Raw genomic sequence first — 16,081 nt, forward strand, 5'->3', positions numbered from 1 at the left:
AGAGAGAAAAATGAAATGAAATGAAATGAAAATCGCTTATTGTCACGAGTAGGCTTCAATGAAGTTACTGTGAAAAGCCCCTAGTCGCCACATTCCGGCGCCTGTTCGGGGAGACTGGTGTGGGAATTGAACCGTGCTGCTGGCCTGCCTTGGTCTGCTTTAAAAGCCAGCTATTTAGCCCTGTATGCTAAACCAGCACCTGGTTGGTTGGACTGAATGGTCGACCAGTACGGTTTGCGGGCCACCTTTCCGTACTTAGATAATGTCACCATCTGCGGCCATGACCAGCAGGACCACGATGCCAACCTCGATAAATTCCTCCGCACTGCCACTCTTCTCAACCTGACCTATAACAAAGAGAAGTGTGTGTTCAGCACGACCCGGTTAGCCATTCTCGGCTATATAGTCCAAAACGGACTTCTCGGGCCCGACCCTGACCGCATGCGCCCCCTCATGGAACTTCCCCTCCCCCACTGCCCCAAGGCCCTCAAACGCTGCCTGAGGTTCTTTTCCTACTACGCTCAGTGGGTCCCAAACTATGCAGACAAGGCCCGCCCACTCATCCAGTCCACCCAATTCCCCCTCGCGGCCGAGGCACAACACGCTTTCGCCCGCGTCAGAGCAGACATCGCCAAGGCCAGGATGCGCGCAGTGGACGAGTCACTGCCTTTCCAAGTAGAAAGCGACGCTTCAGACGTCGCCCTTGCCGCCACTCTAAACCAGGCAGGCAGACCCGTGGCATTCTTTTCCCGCACCCTTCATGCCTCTGAAATTCGACACTCATCCGTTGAGAAGGAGGTCCAAGCTATCGTTGAAGCTGTGCAGCATTGGAGGCATTACCTGCCCGGTAAGAGATTCACTCTCCTCACGGACCAACGGTCGGTAGCCTTCATGTTCAATAACACACAGCGGGGCAAGATCAAAAATGATAAAATCTTGCGGTGGAGAATTGAGCTCTCCACCTATAATTACGAGATCTTGTATCGCCCCGTTAAACTCAACGAGCCCCCAGACACCCTCTCCCGAGGTACATGTGCCAGCGCACAAGTGGACCAACTCCGGGCCCTACACGACATCCTTTGTCACCCGGGGGTCACTCGATTGTATCAACTGGTCAAAGCTCGCAATCTGCCCCACTCCGTCGAGGAAGTAAGGACAGTCACCAGGGACTGCCAGGTCAGTGCGGAGTGCAAGCTGCACTTCTACTGGCCAGACCGTGCGTGCCTGGTGAACGCTTCCCGCCCCTTTGAACGCCTCGGCGTGGATTACAAAGGGCCCCTCCCCTCCGCCGACCGTAACACGTACATTCTCAGTGTGGTCGATGTGTACTCCTGATTCCCCTTCGCCATCCCATGCCCCGATATGACGTCTGCCACCGTCATCAAGGTCCTCAGCACCATCTTTGCTCTGTTCGGTTTCCCCGCCTACATCCACAGTGACAGGGGATCCTCATTCATGAGCGATGAGCTGAGTCAGTTCCTGCTCAGCAGGGGTATAGCCTCCAGCAGGACGACCAGCTACAACCCCCGGGAAACGGGCACGTAGAACGGGAGAACGGGACGGTTTGGAGGGCTGTCCAGCTGGCCCTACGGTCCAGGAACCTCCCAGTCTCTCGCTGGCAGGAGGTCCTCCCTGACGCTCTGCACTCCATCCGGTCACTATTGTGCACCACCACTAATAATACACCCCATGAACGTGTTTTTACCTTCCCCAGGCAGTCCACATCCGGGGTGTCGCTTCCGACTTGGCTCGCTGCTCCAGGACCGGTCCTTCTCCGTAGGCACGTCCGACTCCACAAGGCGGACCCCTGGGTGGACAGGGTTCACCTGCTCCACGCCAACCCTCAATATGCCTACGTTGAGTTCCCCGACGGCCGCCAAGATACTGTCTCACTCAGGGACCTGGCACCGTCCGGTTCCACCCCAACACCCCCCCCCCCACCAATGCGCCCCCCCCACCTCCCACCGCGCTGCCAATATTGACCCCACCAGACCACCCCCCCCTCCCCTTTCCGCACAAGAGGACGAAGAGGACTTTGGCATGCTCCCGGAGTTCCCCGATGACTGACCAGCATCAGCACCGCCACCACCGCCATCGGTGCCACCTCCACCACCGCCAGCACCGACTTCGCCGCCACCGTTACGCCGCTCCCAGCGAAGCACCAAAGCACCGGACCGGCTGAACCTTTCACGGACTCCGGACCGTCAACATGGACTTTTCTTTCCCTACCACTGTACATAATTGCACTAATTGTATATAGTTTCACGTCACCCCCGCCGGACTCATTTTTAACAGGGGGTGAATGTGGTGAACCACTGTATTAGGGGATGTAAGGTAGGACCTGCACTACAGGTTCGCCGGTAGCTCCTGCCGGCTGGCTCCGCCCACGGAGAACTGTATAAATATGCATGACCTCCAGTGCCCTGCCATTTCACCAGCTGCAGCAGGAGGCCACGCATCTGACTGTAATAAAGCCACAGTTGTCCCCAACTTTAGTCTTTGTGCAATTAATCGTGCATCAGTCTGCGAGGCTCTGAAGGCGATGGTGAGGGGGGAGGTGATCTCGTTTAAAGCTCAGGTGGATAGAGCGGAGGAGGAGGAACAGCATCAACTGACAGAAGAGATTTTTGAGGTGGATGGGAGGTACATAGGGGACCCAGACCTCCTGCCAAAGAGGAAGGAGTTGCAGGCGAGGTTTGACCTAATGTCCACAGGGAAAGCAGTGGGTCAGTTGAGAAGTGCAAGGGGAGCTGTCTATTTATATGGGGAGAAGCCAGGGCATGTACTGGCAGGTCAGCTCCAGAGGGAGGCGGCGGCGGCGAGGGAGATAGTTTGGGTGTGGGATAGGACGGGAGAGTTGGTGGTGGCTCCGGATCAGGTTAATATGGTGTTTGAGGAGTTCTATTGGGAGCTGTATAGGTCGGAACCACCGGAGGCGGAGCGGGAGGTGAGAGAGCTTCAGGGTGGGCTGGAGTGTCCGAGGTTGGGGAAGGAGGAGAGGGCCGGGTTAGAAGAGCCGGTGAGGGAGGAGGGTGTCGTGTTGAGTGTTCTGCTGCACAAATGATCCAACACGGCTGTGGATGGTACAACTCTGTTTTATTGTCTAAACAACGGTAACAACTAACTGCTGGCTTGGGTACGTGCTTCACCAGCTAACCTGTGGACCCAGCCCTATCACTATCTTAGAGAGACACTCAGCACATGGTGTATGTCTGAGTGGCGCGCTGTGAGCTCTGTGCTCTGAGCTATCTCCCGGTAGAATGAGCGGGAACTGTGGTGTTCCCTGTTTTATAGTGCGTGTGCTCTCACTGGTGATTGGCTGCGATGTTATGTGTGTGTTGGTTGCTCCAACTGCCTGTTCATCAGTGTGTGTGTGATTGCACCGTGATATGTTGATGTGGATATCATGACATTCCCCCCCTTTCACGAAGGATATGTGCCTACATGCTAATAAATAGAAATGTGTATTGAGTGCATCTGAGTATGTGTGTAACCTCGAGCTGGCAGGACCCCGTGGCCGGGATGACGTTTCCATTGTCGTTAACCAGCTGACAGTGGGACGGCAGAATCGGTGGTTTAACCTTCAAGGTCTGGAAGGCTGACCATGCGAGGAGATTGGCGGAGGCACCAATGTCCAGGCGAAATGTGATCTGTGATCGGGTGACCGTTAGGGTGGCACACCACTCATCGCCCGGATCAATGCTGTGCACCGGCAGCGGCTGGTGGTTCCGACTTGGGGACGTCCGGTTCTTGTGGATTACCACAACGCGGAAGGGTTCCGTGTCTTCGGTATCGCTGGTCTGCATACTGTCTGGATATGACTCAGTGTAGGGGGGCTGAGTCGCCCGCACGTCCCTGCGAGGCTGGCGGAATTGGGGAGCGTTGGCAGGTTGAGCTGCTCGACAGCAGGCAGCGTAGTGGCCCATCCTGCCACAGCGGAGGCATTGTCGCGCTTTGGCCGGACATCGCCGCTTTAAGTGGGCGGAACCACTGTTGCCACACGTCGTGACGTCATGGCGTTCGTTGCGCCACCGTGCATGCGCAGTGTGGTCCTGCGTAGAGCGCGCCTGCGCATCACGTCCCTCTGCGTCAACGTCCCCTCTTTTGCCGTGTACAATCGCGGGAGGCCTCGGAAAGCGCTCAAAATGGCTGCCCTCATCCGGGCCGCGGGCCGGGAGGAACTCGATCGACTGGACCCGCTCCGCCCCGTAGGACCCGTGCAGTGCCGTTTCGGCCGCCTGGATTAGGGAGTACCGGCTGGTCGCGTTCTCATGGAGGACGCAGGTCTCGATGGCAGTCGCTAGGGCGAGGCGCTTTATTTTAAGGAGCTGCTGGTGGAGGGTGTCCGAGATGACCCCAAAAACGATCTAATCCCGTATCATGGAGTCGGAAGTGGCGTCATAGCCGCAGGACTGCACGAGGATACGGAGGTGAGTCAAGTAAGATTGGAAAGGCTCATCCTTACCCTGCAGGCGCTGCTGGAAGAGGTACCTCTCGAAGCTCTCATTAACTTCCACGCTGAAGTGTTCCTCGAACTTCAGAAGCACCGCCTTATATTTTGTCTTGTCCTCGCCTTCCGCGAATGCCAGGGAGTTGTAGATGAGGATGGCGTGTTGCCCTGCCGTGGAGAGGAGGAGGGCGATCTTCCTGGTGTCCGATGCATTCTCCCTGTCTGTGGCTTCCAGGAAGAGCTGGAAGCGTTGTTGAAACAGCTTCCAGTTTACGCCGAGATTGCCAGCGATTCGGAGCGGCTGCGGCGGGCTGATGTTTTCCATGGAGCAGGATGGCGGATTTCTGAGGATGTGCAGGTAGGTCTCACAGTCGCTGGTTTGCGTCCACTACTGGTATCATGTCGTGTTGGGTGTTCCGATGCACAAATGATCCAACACGGTTGTACATGGTACAACTCTGTTTTATTGTCTAAACAACGGTAACTACTAACTGCTGGCTTGGGTACGTGCTTCACCAGCTAACCTGTGGACCCAGCCCTATCACTATCTTAGTGAGGCACTCAGCACATGGTGTATGTCTGAGTGGCACGCTGTGAGCTCTGTGCTCTGAGCTATCTCCCGGTAGAATGAGCGGGAACTGTGGTGTTCCCTGTTTTATAGTGCGTGTGCTCTCACTGGTGATTGGCTGCGATGTTGTGTGTGTGTTGGTTGGTCCAACTACCTGTCCATCAGTGTGTGTGTGATTGCACCGTGATATGTTAATGTGGATATCATAACAGAGGGGGTGAAGGTGGCGATTGGGAGGATGCAGGCAGGGAAGGTGGCAAGGCCTGATGGGTTTCCGGTCAAATTTTATAAAAGATTTAAGGATAAGCTGGTGCCTTTGATGCTGGGAATGTTTGAGGATGCGATGGTTAGGGGTGATTTGCTACAAATAATGGGTCAGGCTTCCATCTCGCTGCAGCTAAAGAAGGACAAGGATTCAGAGGGGGAGTGGGTTGTGCGGGCTCATACCTCTGCTCAATACCGGCAGATGGGCTGGCGAGCGTGCACAAACAGTAGGAACTCAGGGTATTTTGCATTGCACCGGGGTACGGGGCAGGGATGCCCCCTGTCCCCACTTCTGTTTGCATTGGCTATAGACCCCTTGGTTATTGCGCTGATTAGCTTGGGGTTGTGGAAGATGATGGTGAGGGGGGGTGGGGGGAAACATAGGGGGCTGGATTCTCCGATTTTGAGGCTAAGTCCCCAAGCCGGCGTGGGAACGGTGGCCGTTTTACAACAGAAAGAATGGGGTGAAACGGCCACCGATCCTCCATTTGGCTGGGGGGTAGCATCAAGGCAGCCTAGAGTGCCCGGTTCTAGCTGCCGATACGGCCAGAGAATTGCCGGGTCGTGGTCGCGCACTCGCACGGCGGTGGCCGTGCAACATGACGCCAGCCGTTCGCGGACCCAGCCTGTGAAATAGTGCCCCCCCCCCCCCCTTTGGCCGGCTTGCGCTCCCCGGACCACCCCTCACAGTGCCCCCAGCTCTTGATAAAGTCCCCCCTGCCCGTGGATCGACCCTCCCCCGGCACTGGGCTGAGTCCGCAGTCGCCATGCCGAGTTCCCGACGGGTGATACCACACGCGACCAACACCGTGAACTCGGCCAGCCGGGGACGGAGCATCGGGGGTGGCGGGTCTCAGGCAATGTCCTGAGGCCGTCGATACGGCACGCGCCGTTCTCTCCGGGGGGTGGGGGGGGGGTCGCTTCAGAAATTTGGGATGTTTTCAGGGTACAAATTGAATTTACAGAAAAGTGATTATTTTTTTATCTCCCCTCTGGGAGTCAGAGCAGATTGGGGGGGGGGGGGGGGGGGGGGGGTGGCTGGGATTCAGAGCGGAGTGGGGGGGCAGGGATTCAGAGCGGAGTGGGGGGGCTGGGATTCAGAGCGGAGTGGGGGGGGGGGGCTGGGATTCAGAGCGGAGTGGGGGGGCAGGGATTCAGAGCGGAGTGGGGGGGCTGGGATTCAGAGCGGAGTGGGGGGGGGGGGGGCTGGGATTCAGAGCGGAGTGGGCGGGCTGGGATTCAGAGCACAGTGGGGGGGCTGAGATTCAGAGCACAGTGGGGGGGCTGGGATTCAGAGCGGAGTGGGGGGGCTGGGATTCTGGGGGGGCTGGGAGTCAGAGCGGAGTGGGCGGGCTGGGATTCAGAGCGGAGTGGGGAGGCTGAGATTCAGAGCGCAGTGGGGGGGCTGAGATTCAGAGCACAGTGGGGGGGCTGGGATTCAGAGCGGAGTGGGGGGGCTGGGATTCAGAGCGGAGTGGGGGGGTTGGGTCTCAGAGCGGAGTGGGGGGGCTGGGATTCAGAGCGGAGTGGGGGGGGCTGGGATTCAGAGCGGAGTGGGGGGGGCTGGGACTCAGAGCGGAGTGGGGGGGCTGGGATTCTGGGGGGGCTGGGACTCAGAGCGGAGTGGGGGGGCTGGGATTCAGAGCGGAGTGGAGGGCTGGGATTCAGAGCGGAGTGGGGGGGCTGGGATTCAGAGCGGAGTGGGGGGGCTGGGATTCAGAGCGGAGTGGGGGGGCTGGGATTCAGAGCGGAGTGGGGGGGGGCTGGGATTCAGTGCGGAGTGGGGGGGATGGGATTCAGAGCGGAGTAGGGAGGCTGGGATTCAGAGCGGAGTGGGGGGGCTGGGATTCAGAGCGGAGTGGGGGGGGGCTGGGATTCAGAGCGGAGTGGGGGGGGCTGGGATTCAGAGCGGAGTGGGGGGGCTGGGATTCAGAGCGGAGTGGGGGGGGAGCTGGGATTCAGAGCGGAGTGGGGGGGGGCTGGGATTCAGAGCGGAGTGGGGGGGGCTGGGACTCAGAGTGGAGTGGGGGGTGCTGGGATTCAGAGTGGAGTGGGGGGGCTGGGATTCAGAGCGGAGTGGGGGGGCTGGAATTCAGAGCGGAGTGGGGGGGCTGGGATTCAGAGCGGAGTGGGGGGGCTGGGACTCAGAGTGGAGTGGGGGGGCTGGGATTCAGAGCGGAGAGGGGGCTGGGATTCAGAGCGGAGTGGGGGAGCTGGGACTCAGAGCGGAGTGGGGGGGCTGGGATTCAGAGCGGAGTGGGGGGGCTGGGACTCAGAGCGGAGTGGGGGGGGGCTGGGATTCAGAGCGGAGTGGGGGGGGGCTGGGATTCAGAGCGGAGTGGGGGGGGCTGGGATTCAGAGCGGAGTGGGGGGGGCTGGGATTCAGAGCGGAGTGGGGGGGCTGGGATTCAGAGCGGAGTGGGGGGGGGCTGGGATTCAGAGCGGAGTGGGGGGGGGGCTGGGATTCAGAGCGGAGTGGGGGGGGGGCTGGGACTCAGAGCGGAGTGGGGGGTGCTGGGATTCAGAGTGGAGTGGGGGGGCTGGGATTCAGAGCGGAGTGGGGGGGGGCTGGGAGTCAGAGCAGAGTGGGGGGGCTGGGATTCAGAGCGGAGAGGGGGGGCTGGGATTCAGAGCGGAGTGGGGGGGCTGGGATTCAGAGCGGAGAGGGGGGCTGGGATTCAGAGCGGAGTGGGGGGGCTGGGACTCAGAGCGGAGTGGGGGGGGGCTGGGACTCAGAGCGGAGTGGGGGGTGCTGGGATTCAGAGTGGAGTGGGGGGGCTGGGATTCAGAGCGGAGTGGGGGGGGGCTGGGAGTCAGAGCGGAGTGGGGGGGCTGGGATTCAGAGCGGAGAGGGGGGGCTGGGATTCAGAGCGGAGTGGGGGGGGCTGGGACTCAGAGCGGAGTGGGGGGGCTGGGATTCAGAGCGGAGAGGGGGGGCTGGGATTCAGAGCGGAGTGGGGGGGCTGGGATTCTGGGGGGGCTGGGACTCAGAGCGGAGTGCGAGGGCTGGGATTCAGTGCGGAGTGGGGGGGCTGGGATTCAGAGCGGAGTGGGGGGGCTGGGATTCAGAGCGGAGTGGGGGGGCTGGGATTCAGAGCGGAGTGGGGGGGCTGGGATTCAGAGCGGAGTGGGGGGGCTGGGATTCAGAGCGGAGTGGGGGGGGCCTGGGATTCAGAGCGGAGTGGGGGGGGGCTGGGATTCAGAGCGGAGTGGGGGGGGGCTGGGATTCAGAGCGGAGTGGGGGGGGCTGGGATTCAGAGCGGAGTGGGGGGGCCTGGGACTCAGAGCGGAGTGGGGGGGGGGCTGGGATTCAGAGCGGAGTGGGGGGGGGCTGGGATTCAGAGCGGAGTGGGGGGGGGGCTGGGATTCAGAGCGGAGTGGGGAGGCTGGTATTCAGAGCGGAGTGGGGGGGCTGGGATTCAGAGCGGAGTGGGGGGGCTGGGATTCTGAGCGGAGTGGGGGGGGCTGGGATTCAGAGCGGAGTGGGGGGGGGCTGGGATTCAGAGCGGAGTGGGGGGGGCTGGGATTCAGAGCGGAGTGGGGGGGGGCTGGTATTCAGAGCGGAGTGGGGGGGCTGGGATTCTGGGGGGGCTGGGAGTCAGAGCGGAGTGGGCGGGCTGGGATTCAGAGCGGAGTGGGGGGGCTGGGACTCAGAGCGGAGTGGGGGGGCTGGGATTCTGGGGGGGCTGGGACTCAGAGCGGAGTGCGAGGGCTGGGATTCAGTGCGGAGTGGGGGGGCTGGGATTCAGAGCGGAGTGGGGGGGCTGGGATTCAGAGCGGAGTGGGGGGGCTGGGATTCAGAGCGGAGTGGGGGGGCTGGGATTCAGAGCGGAGTGGGGGGGGCCTGGGATTCAGAGCGGAGTGGGGGGGGGCTGGGATTCAGAGCGGAGTGGGGGGGGGGCTGGGATTCAGAGCGGAGTGGGGGGGGCTGGGATTCAGAGCGGAGTGGGGGGGCCTGGGACTCAGAGCGGAGTGGGGGGGGGCTGGGATTCAGAGCGGAGTGGGGGGGGGCTGGGATTCAGAGAGGAGTGGGGGGGGGGCTGGGATTCAGAGCGGAGTGGGGAGGCTGGTATTCAGAGCGGAGTGGGGGGGCTGGGATTCAGAGCGGAGTGGGGGGGCTGGGATTCTGAGCGGAGTGGGGGGGGCTGGGATTCAGAGCGGAGTGGGGGGGGGCTGGGATTCAGAGCGGAGTGGGGGGGCTGGGATTCAGAGCGGAGTGGGGGGGGGCTGGTATTCAGAGCGGAGTGGGGGGGCTGGGATTCTGGGGGGGCTGGGAGTCAGAGCGGAGTGGGCGGGCTGGGATTCAGAGCGGAGTGGGGGGGCTGAGATTCAGAGCGAAGTGGGGTGGCTGGGATTCTGGGGGGGCTGGGACTCAGAGCGGAGTGCAAGGGCTGGGATTCAGTGCGGAGTGGGGGGGCTGGGATTCAGAGCGGAGTGGGGGGTGCTGGGATTCAGAGTGGAGTGGGGGGGCTGGGATTCAGAGCGGAGTGGGGGGGGGCTGGGAGTCAGAGCGGAGTGGGGGGGCTGGGATTCAGAGCGGAGAGGGGGGGCTGGGATTCAGAGCGGAGTGGGGGGGGCTGGGACTCAGAGCGGAGTGGGGGGGCTGGGATTCAGAGCGGAGAGGGGGGGCTGGGATTCAGAGCGGAGTGGGGGGGCTGGGACTCAGAGCGGAGTGGGGGGGCTGGGATTCTGGGGGGGCTGGGACTCAGAGCGGAGTGCGAGGGCTGGGATTCAGTGCGGAGTGGGGGGGCTGGGATTCAGAGCGGAGTGGGGGGGCTGGGATTCAGAGCGGAGTGGGGGGGCTGGGATTCAGAGCGGAGTGGGGGGGCTGGGATTCAGAGCGGAGTGGGGGGGCTGGGATTCAGAGCGGAGTGGGGGGGGCCTGGGATTCAGAGCGGAGTGGGGGGGGCTGGGATTCAGATCGGAGTGGGGGGGGGCTGGGATTCAGAGCGGAGTGGGGGGGGCTGGGATTCAGAGCGGAGTGGGGGGGCCTGCGACTCAGAGCGGAGTGGGGGGGGGCTGGGATTCAGAGCGGAGTGGGGGGGGCTGGGATTCAGAGCGGAGTGGGGGGGGGGCTGGGATTCAGAGCGGAGTGGGGAGTTTGGTATTCAGAGCGGAGTGGGGGGGCTGGGATTCAGAGCGGAGTGGGGGGGCTGGGATTCTGAGCGGAGTGGGGGGGGCTGGGATTCAGAGCGGAGTGGGGGGGGCTGGGATTCAGAGCGGAGTGGGGGGGGCTGGGATTCAGAGCGGAGTGGGGGGGGGCTGGTATTCAGAGCGGAGTGGGGGGGCTGGGATTCTGGGGGGGCTGGGAGTCAGAGCGGAGTGGGCGGGCTGGGATTCAGAGCGGAGTGGGGGGGGCTGGGACTCAGAGCGGAGTGGGGGGGCTGGGATTCTGGGGGGGCTGGGACTCAGAGCGGAGTGCAAGGGCTGGGATTCAGTGCGGAGTGGGGGGGCTGGGATTCAGAGCGGAGTGGGGGGGCTGGGATTCAGAGCGGAGTGGGGGGGCTGGGATTCAGAGCGGAGTGGGGGGGCTGGGATTCAGAGCGGAGTGGGGGGGCTGGGATTCAGAGCGGAGTGGGGGGGGCCTGGGATTCAGAGCGGAGTGGGGGGGGCTGGGATTCAGAGCGGAGTGGGGGGGGGCTGGGATTCAGAGCGGAGTGGGGGGGGCTGGGATTCAGAGCGGAGTGGGGGGGCCTGGGACTCAGAGCGGAGTGGGGGGGGGGCTGGGATTCAGAGCGGAGTGGGGGGGGGCTGGGATTCAGAGAGGAGTGGGGGGGGGGCTGGGATTCAGAGCGGAGTGGGGAGGCTGGTATTCAGAGCGGAGTGGGGGGGCTGGGATTCAGAGCGGAGTGGGGGGGCTGGGATTCTGAGCGGAGTGGGGGGGGCTGGGATTCAGAGCGGAGTGGGGGGGGGCTGGGATTCAGAGCGGAGTGGGGGGGGCTGGGATTCAGAGCGGAGTGGGGGGGGGGCTGGTATTCAGAGCGGAGTGGGGGGGCTGGGATTCTGGGGGGGCTGGGAGTCAGAGCGGAGTGGGCGGGCTGGGATTCAGAGCGGAGTGGGGGGGCTGAGATTCAGAGCGAAGTGGGGGGGCTGGGATTCTGGGGGGGCTGGGACTCAGAGCGGAGTGCAAGGGCTGGGATTCAGTGCGGAGTGGGGGGGCTGGGATTCAGAGCGGAGTGGGGGGGCTGGGATTCAGAGCGGAGTGGGGGGGGCTGGGATTCAGAGCGGAGTGGGGGGGCTGGGATTCAGAGCGGAGTGGGGGGGGGGCTGGGATTCAGTGCGGAGTGGGGGGGGCTGGGATTCAGAGCGGAGTGGGGGGGCTGGGATTCAGAGCGGAGTGGGGGGGGCTGGGATTCAGAGCGGAGTGGGGGGGGCTGGGATTCAGAGCGGAGTGGGGGGGGCTGGGATTCAGAGCGGAGTGGGGGGGCTGGGATTCAGAGCGGAGTGGGGGGGGGCTGGGATTCAGAGCGGAGTGGGGGGGGGGCTGGGACTCAGAGCGGAGTGGGGGGTGCTGGGATTCAGAGTGGAGTGGGGGGGCTGGGATTCTGAGCAGAGTGGGGGGGGGGCTGGGAGTCAGAGCAGAGTGGGGGGGCTGGGATTCAGAGCGGAGAGGGGGGGCTGGGATTCAGAGCGGAGTGGGGGGGGCTGGGACTCAGAGCGGAGTGGGGGGGCTGGGATTCAGAGCGGAGAGGGGGGCTGGGATTCAGAGCGGAGTGGGGGGGCTGGAACTCAGAGCGGAGTGGGGGGGGGGGCTGGGACTCAGAGCGGAGTGGGGGGTGCTGGAATTCAGAGTGGAGTGGGGGGGCTGGGATTCAGAGCGGAGTGGAGGGGGCTGGGAGTCAGAGCGGAGTGGGGGGGCTGGGATTCAGAGCGGAGAGGGGGGGCTGGGATTCAGAGCGGAGTGGGGGGGCCTGGGACTCAGAGCGGAGTGGGGGTGCTGGGATTCAGAGTGGAGTGGGGGGGCTGGGATTCAGAGCGGAGAGGGGGCCTGGGACTCAGAGCGGAGTGGGGGGGCTGGGATTCAGAGTGGAGTGGGGGGGCTGGGATTCAGAGCGGAGAGGGGGGCTGGGATTCAGAGCGGAGAGGGGGGCTGGGATTCAGAGCGGAGTGGGGGGGCTGGGATTCAGAGCGGAGTGTGGGGGCTGGGACTCAGAGTGGAGTGGGGGGGCTGGGACTCAGAGCGGAGTGGGGGGGCTGGGACTCAGAACGGAGTGGGGGGGGCTGGGATTCAGAGCGGAGTGGGGGGGGCTGGGATTCAGAGCGGAGTGGGGGGGGCTGGGATTCAGAGCGGAGTGGGGGGGGCTGGGATTCAGAGCGGAGTGGGGGCCACGGTGCTGCCATTTCACCTGGCGGTGTCTCATGCTAAACACTGTGCCCCGGGCCTCCTGGGTCCCTGGCGCTGAGGCAGCAGTGCTAACCACTGTGCCACTCCTCGAGGAGGAATTTCTTCACTCAGAGGGTGTCAGTCTTTCTTGGCAATCCAATCCACAATGACGAGTGGAGTCTGGGTCAGTGAATAGATTGAGGGCTGAGTTAGGTATATTTCTGATCTGAGGGTTATGGGGGCAGACAGGAATCTGGAGTTCAGTTCACAGTCAGATCAGTCAGCCACCATTTTGGGATAGGACAGAGCTGGTTGGATGGGCCGAATAACCTACTTCTGCTCCTGTTTGTTCTGATTTTACAATGACATTGCGGAGGATCCAGAGTTCCATGTAGGGGTCAGGTGTGAATGACCAATTTCCTGTCCAAAAGGATGTTCGTGAACACGATGGGATTTCACTAGCATCTGTGATCACTATTACTGATAGTAGCTTTAAATTCCAGATTTATTTAATGAATTGAATTTAAATTCTGTAGCTGCCATGTTGGGATTTGTACTCATGTCTCCAGATCATTGGTCCAGGCCTCTCGATTATTAATCCAGCAATTTAACCGCAACGCTACCATTGCCCACAGAATGGGCCGAGATTGGGAGGTGCTGGATGAGGATTTGTACCTGAGTTCGCCAAGGCCACGGCTTTCAGTGTCACAAACTCTTCCTTGTCAAGTTGAAGCTTGCGGTATTTGGCGATCAGTTGCAGGAGTGTGCAGTAGAGGTCAAGTAATCCAACCATCCGACATTGTTCCCGCTCCATGATTAAATCATCCGCATAGACCAATCCTTCATCATATGGGAGCGATCGGAACACTACACCCAGGATCAACACCTCCATCCAGGCACTTTGCAGGAGTCCCATCTGATCGCCCAGTGACAGTGCGGAGAAACCTGGCAGATTGAAGCAAAGGCAAGATTGGCAGGTACGTTGACTGCGCATTGATGCTGCCACTTCAGGAGAGTCTGCTCCTCGGAGGGGGAACTGCCCTGTGCTGCATCCTCTCCGACCAACATTCTGCTGAAATCATGTTTTGCTCTAAACTGTAACTTGTCTCATCTTTCGCTCTATCCTCCTCCACTGCCCAGTTTTCAGAAAAAAATCACCTCGTCTCAAATTCCTTATTGATCCTGTTTCCTGTCACATTCCAGGAAACAGCATGTGTGCCCCCCAAATTGGTGATGTTTCTGATGGAGCGATGTGGAGTCTGAGGGGGGCTGGGGACATTCAGAATGAGCTGGGGGGTGGGTCGATGGGTGGGGGGAGACTGGGGTGGACAGGTATTGGTAAATGGCTAAGAGGAAAGCTGAGGGGCATTGGGGGTCAAAGAGTGGAGGTGGGGAAGGAGCATGCGGTTTGGGAAAAGAGTCCAGTGAGAGACAGATAAATGTGGGTAAAGATAGAGGTGAGGAAAGATTGAGGTGGAAATGAGGATGGTTGGAATGAGGGGGAAGGGCAGAGGGAGAGTGGGGAGGCGGAGGGAGAGTGGGGAGGCGGAGGGAGAGTGGGGAGGCGGAGGGAGAGTGCGGAGGCGGAGGGAGAGTGCGGAGGCGGAGGGAGAGTGGGGAGGCGGAGGGAGAGTGGGGGGGGGGGGGAAGTGGGGAGGCGGAGGGAGAGTGGGGAGGCGGAGGGAGAGTGGGGAGGCGGAGGGAGAGGGGGAGGCGGAGGGAGAGGGGGAGGCGGAGGGAGAGTGGGGAGGCGGAGTGAGAGTGGGGAGGCGGAGGGAGAGTGGGGAGGCAGAGGGAGAGTGGGGTGGCGGAGGGAAGGTGGGGAGGCGGAGGGAGAGTGGGGAGGTGGAGTGAGAGTGGGGAGGCAGAGGGAGAGTGGGGAGGCAGAGGGAGAGTGGGGAGGCAGAGGGAGAGTGGGGAGGCGGAGGGAGAGTGGGGAGGCGGAGGGAGAGTGGGGAGGCAGAGGGAGAGTGGGGAGGTAGAGGGAGAGTGGGGAGGCAGATAGAGAGTATGGAGGCAGAGGGAGAGTGGGGAGGCAGAGGGAGAGTGGGGAGGCAGAGGGAGAGTGAGGATGCGGAGGGAGAGTGAGGATGCGGAGGGAGAGTGAGGAGGCGGAGGGAGAGTGAGGAGGCGGAGGGAGAGTGAGGAGGCGGAGGGAGAGTGAGGAGGCGGAGGGAGAGTGAGGAGGCGGAGGGAGAGTGAGGAGGCGGAGGGAGAGTGAGGAGGCGGAGGGAGAGTGAGGAGGCGGAGGGAGAGTGAGGAGGCGGAGGGAGAGTGAGGAAGGACAGAGGAAGTGTGGGGAGGCAGAGGGAAAGTGGGTAAGGGCAGAGGGAGAGTGGTGAGGCAGAGGGAGAGTAGGAAAGGGCAGAGGGGAGTGGGGAGGCAGAGGGAGAGTGGGAGGCGGAGGGAGAGTGGGGAGGCGGAGGGAGAGTGGGGAGTCAGAGGGAGAGTGGGGAGGCAGAGGGAGAGTGGGGAGGCAGATAGAGAGTATGGAGGCAGAGGGAGAGTGGGGAGGCAGAGGGAGAGTGAGGCGGAGGGAGAGTTAGGAGGGGGAGGGAGAGTGAGGAGGCGGAGGGAGAGTGAGGAGGCGGAGGGAGAGTGAGGAGGCGGAGGGAGAGTGAGGAGGCGGAGGGAGAGTGAGGAGGCGGAGGGAGAGTGAGGAAGGACAGAGGGAGTGTGGGGAGGCAGAGGGAGAGTGGGTAAGGGCAGAGGGAGAGTGGTGAGGCAGAGGGAGAGCAGGAAAGGGCAGAGGGAGAGTGGGGAGGCAGAGGGAGAGTGGGGAGGCAGAGGGAGAGTGGGGAGGCGGAGGGAGAGTGGGGAGGCGGAGGGAGAGTGGGGAGGCGGAGGGAGAGTGGGGAGGCGGAGGGAGAGTGGGGAGGCGGAGGGAGAGTGGGGAGGCGGAGGGAGAGTGGGGAGGCGGAGGGAGAGTGGGGAGGCGGAGGGAGAGTGGGGAGGCGGAGGGAGAGTGGGGAGGCGGAGGGAGAGTGGGGAGGCGGAGGGAGAGTGGGGAGGCGGAGGGAGAGTGGGGAGGCGGAGGGAGAGTGGGGAGGCGGAGGGAGAGTGGGGAGGCGGAGGGAGAGTGGGGAGGCGGAGGGAGAGTGGGGAGGCGGAGGGAGAGTGGGGAGGCGGAGGGAGAGTGGGGAGGCGGAGGGAGAGTGGGGAGGCGGAGGGAGAGTGGGGAGGCGGAGGGAGAGTGGGGAGGCGGAGGGAGAGTGGGGAGGCGGAGGGAGAGTGGGGAGGCGGAGGGAGAGTGGGGAGGCGGAGGGAGAGTGGGGAGGCGGAGGGAGAGTGGGGAGGCGGAGGGAGAGTGGTGAGGCGGAGGGAGAGTGGGGAGGCGGAGGGAGAGTGGGGAGGCGGAGGGAGAGTGGGGAGGCTGGGGGGGAGTGGGGAGGCAGAGCGAGAGTGGGGAGGCAGAGGGAGAGTGGGGAGCCAGAAGGAGAGTGGGGAGGCAGAAGGAGAGTGGGTAAGGGCATAG

At 62.6% G+C, this 16,081-nt stretch overlaps 1 protein-coding gene across 1 annotated transcript in view; it reads right to left on the minus strand.

The window, feature by feature from the left end:
- Nucleotides 1-16,081, minus strand: part of LOC140402260 (estrogen-related receptor gamma-like) — a 180,232-nt gene that overhangs the window by 35,627 nt on the left and 128,524 nt on the right. The window contains exon 6 of the mRNA XM_072489892.1: nt 13,282-13,551. Coding sequence (XP_072345993.1) covers nt 13,282-13,551 — 270 coding nt within the window. The remainder of the gene's footprint in view (nt 1-13,281; nt 13,552-16,081) is intronic.

Source organism: Scyliorhinus torazame, chromosome 25 (genome assembly GCF_047496885.1).
Source record: "Scyliorhinus torazame isolate Kashiwa2021f chromosome 25, sScyTor2.1, whole genome shotgun sequence".
Classification (NCBI taxonomy): Eukaryota; Metazoa; Chordata; class Chondrichthyes; order Carcharhiniformes; family Scyliorhinidae; genus Scyliorhinus; species Scyliorhinus torazame.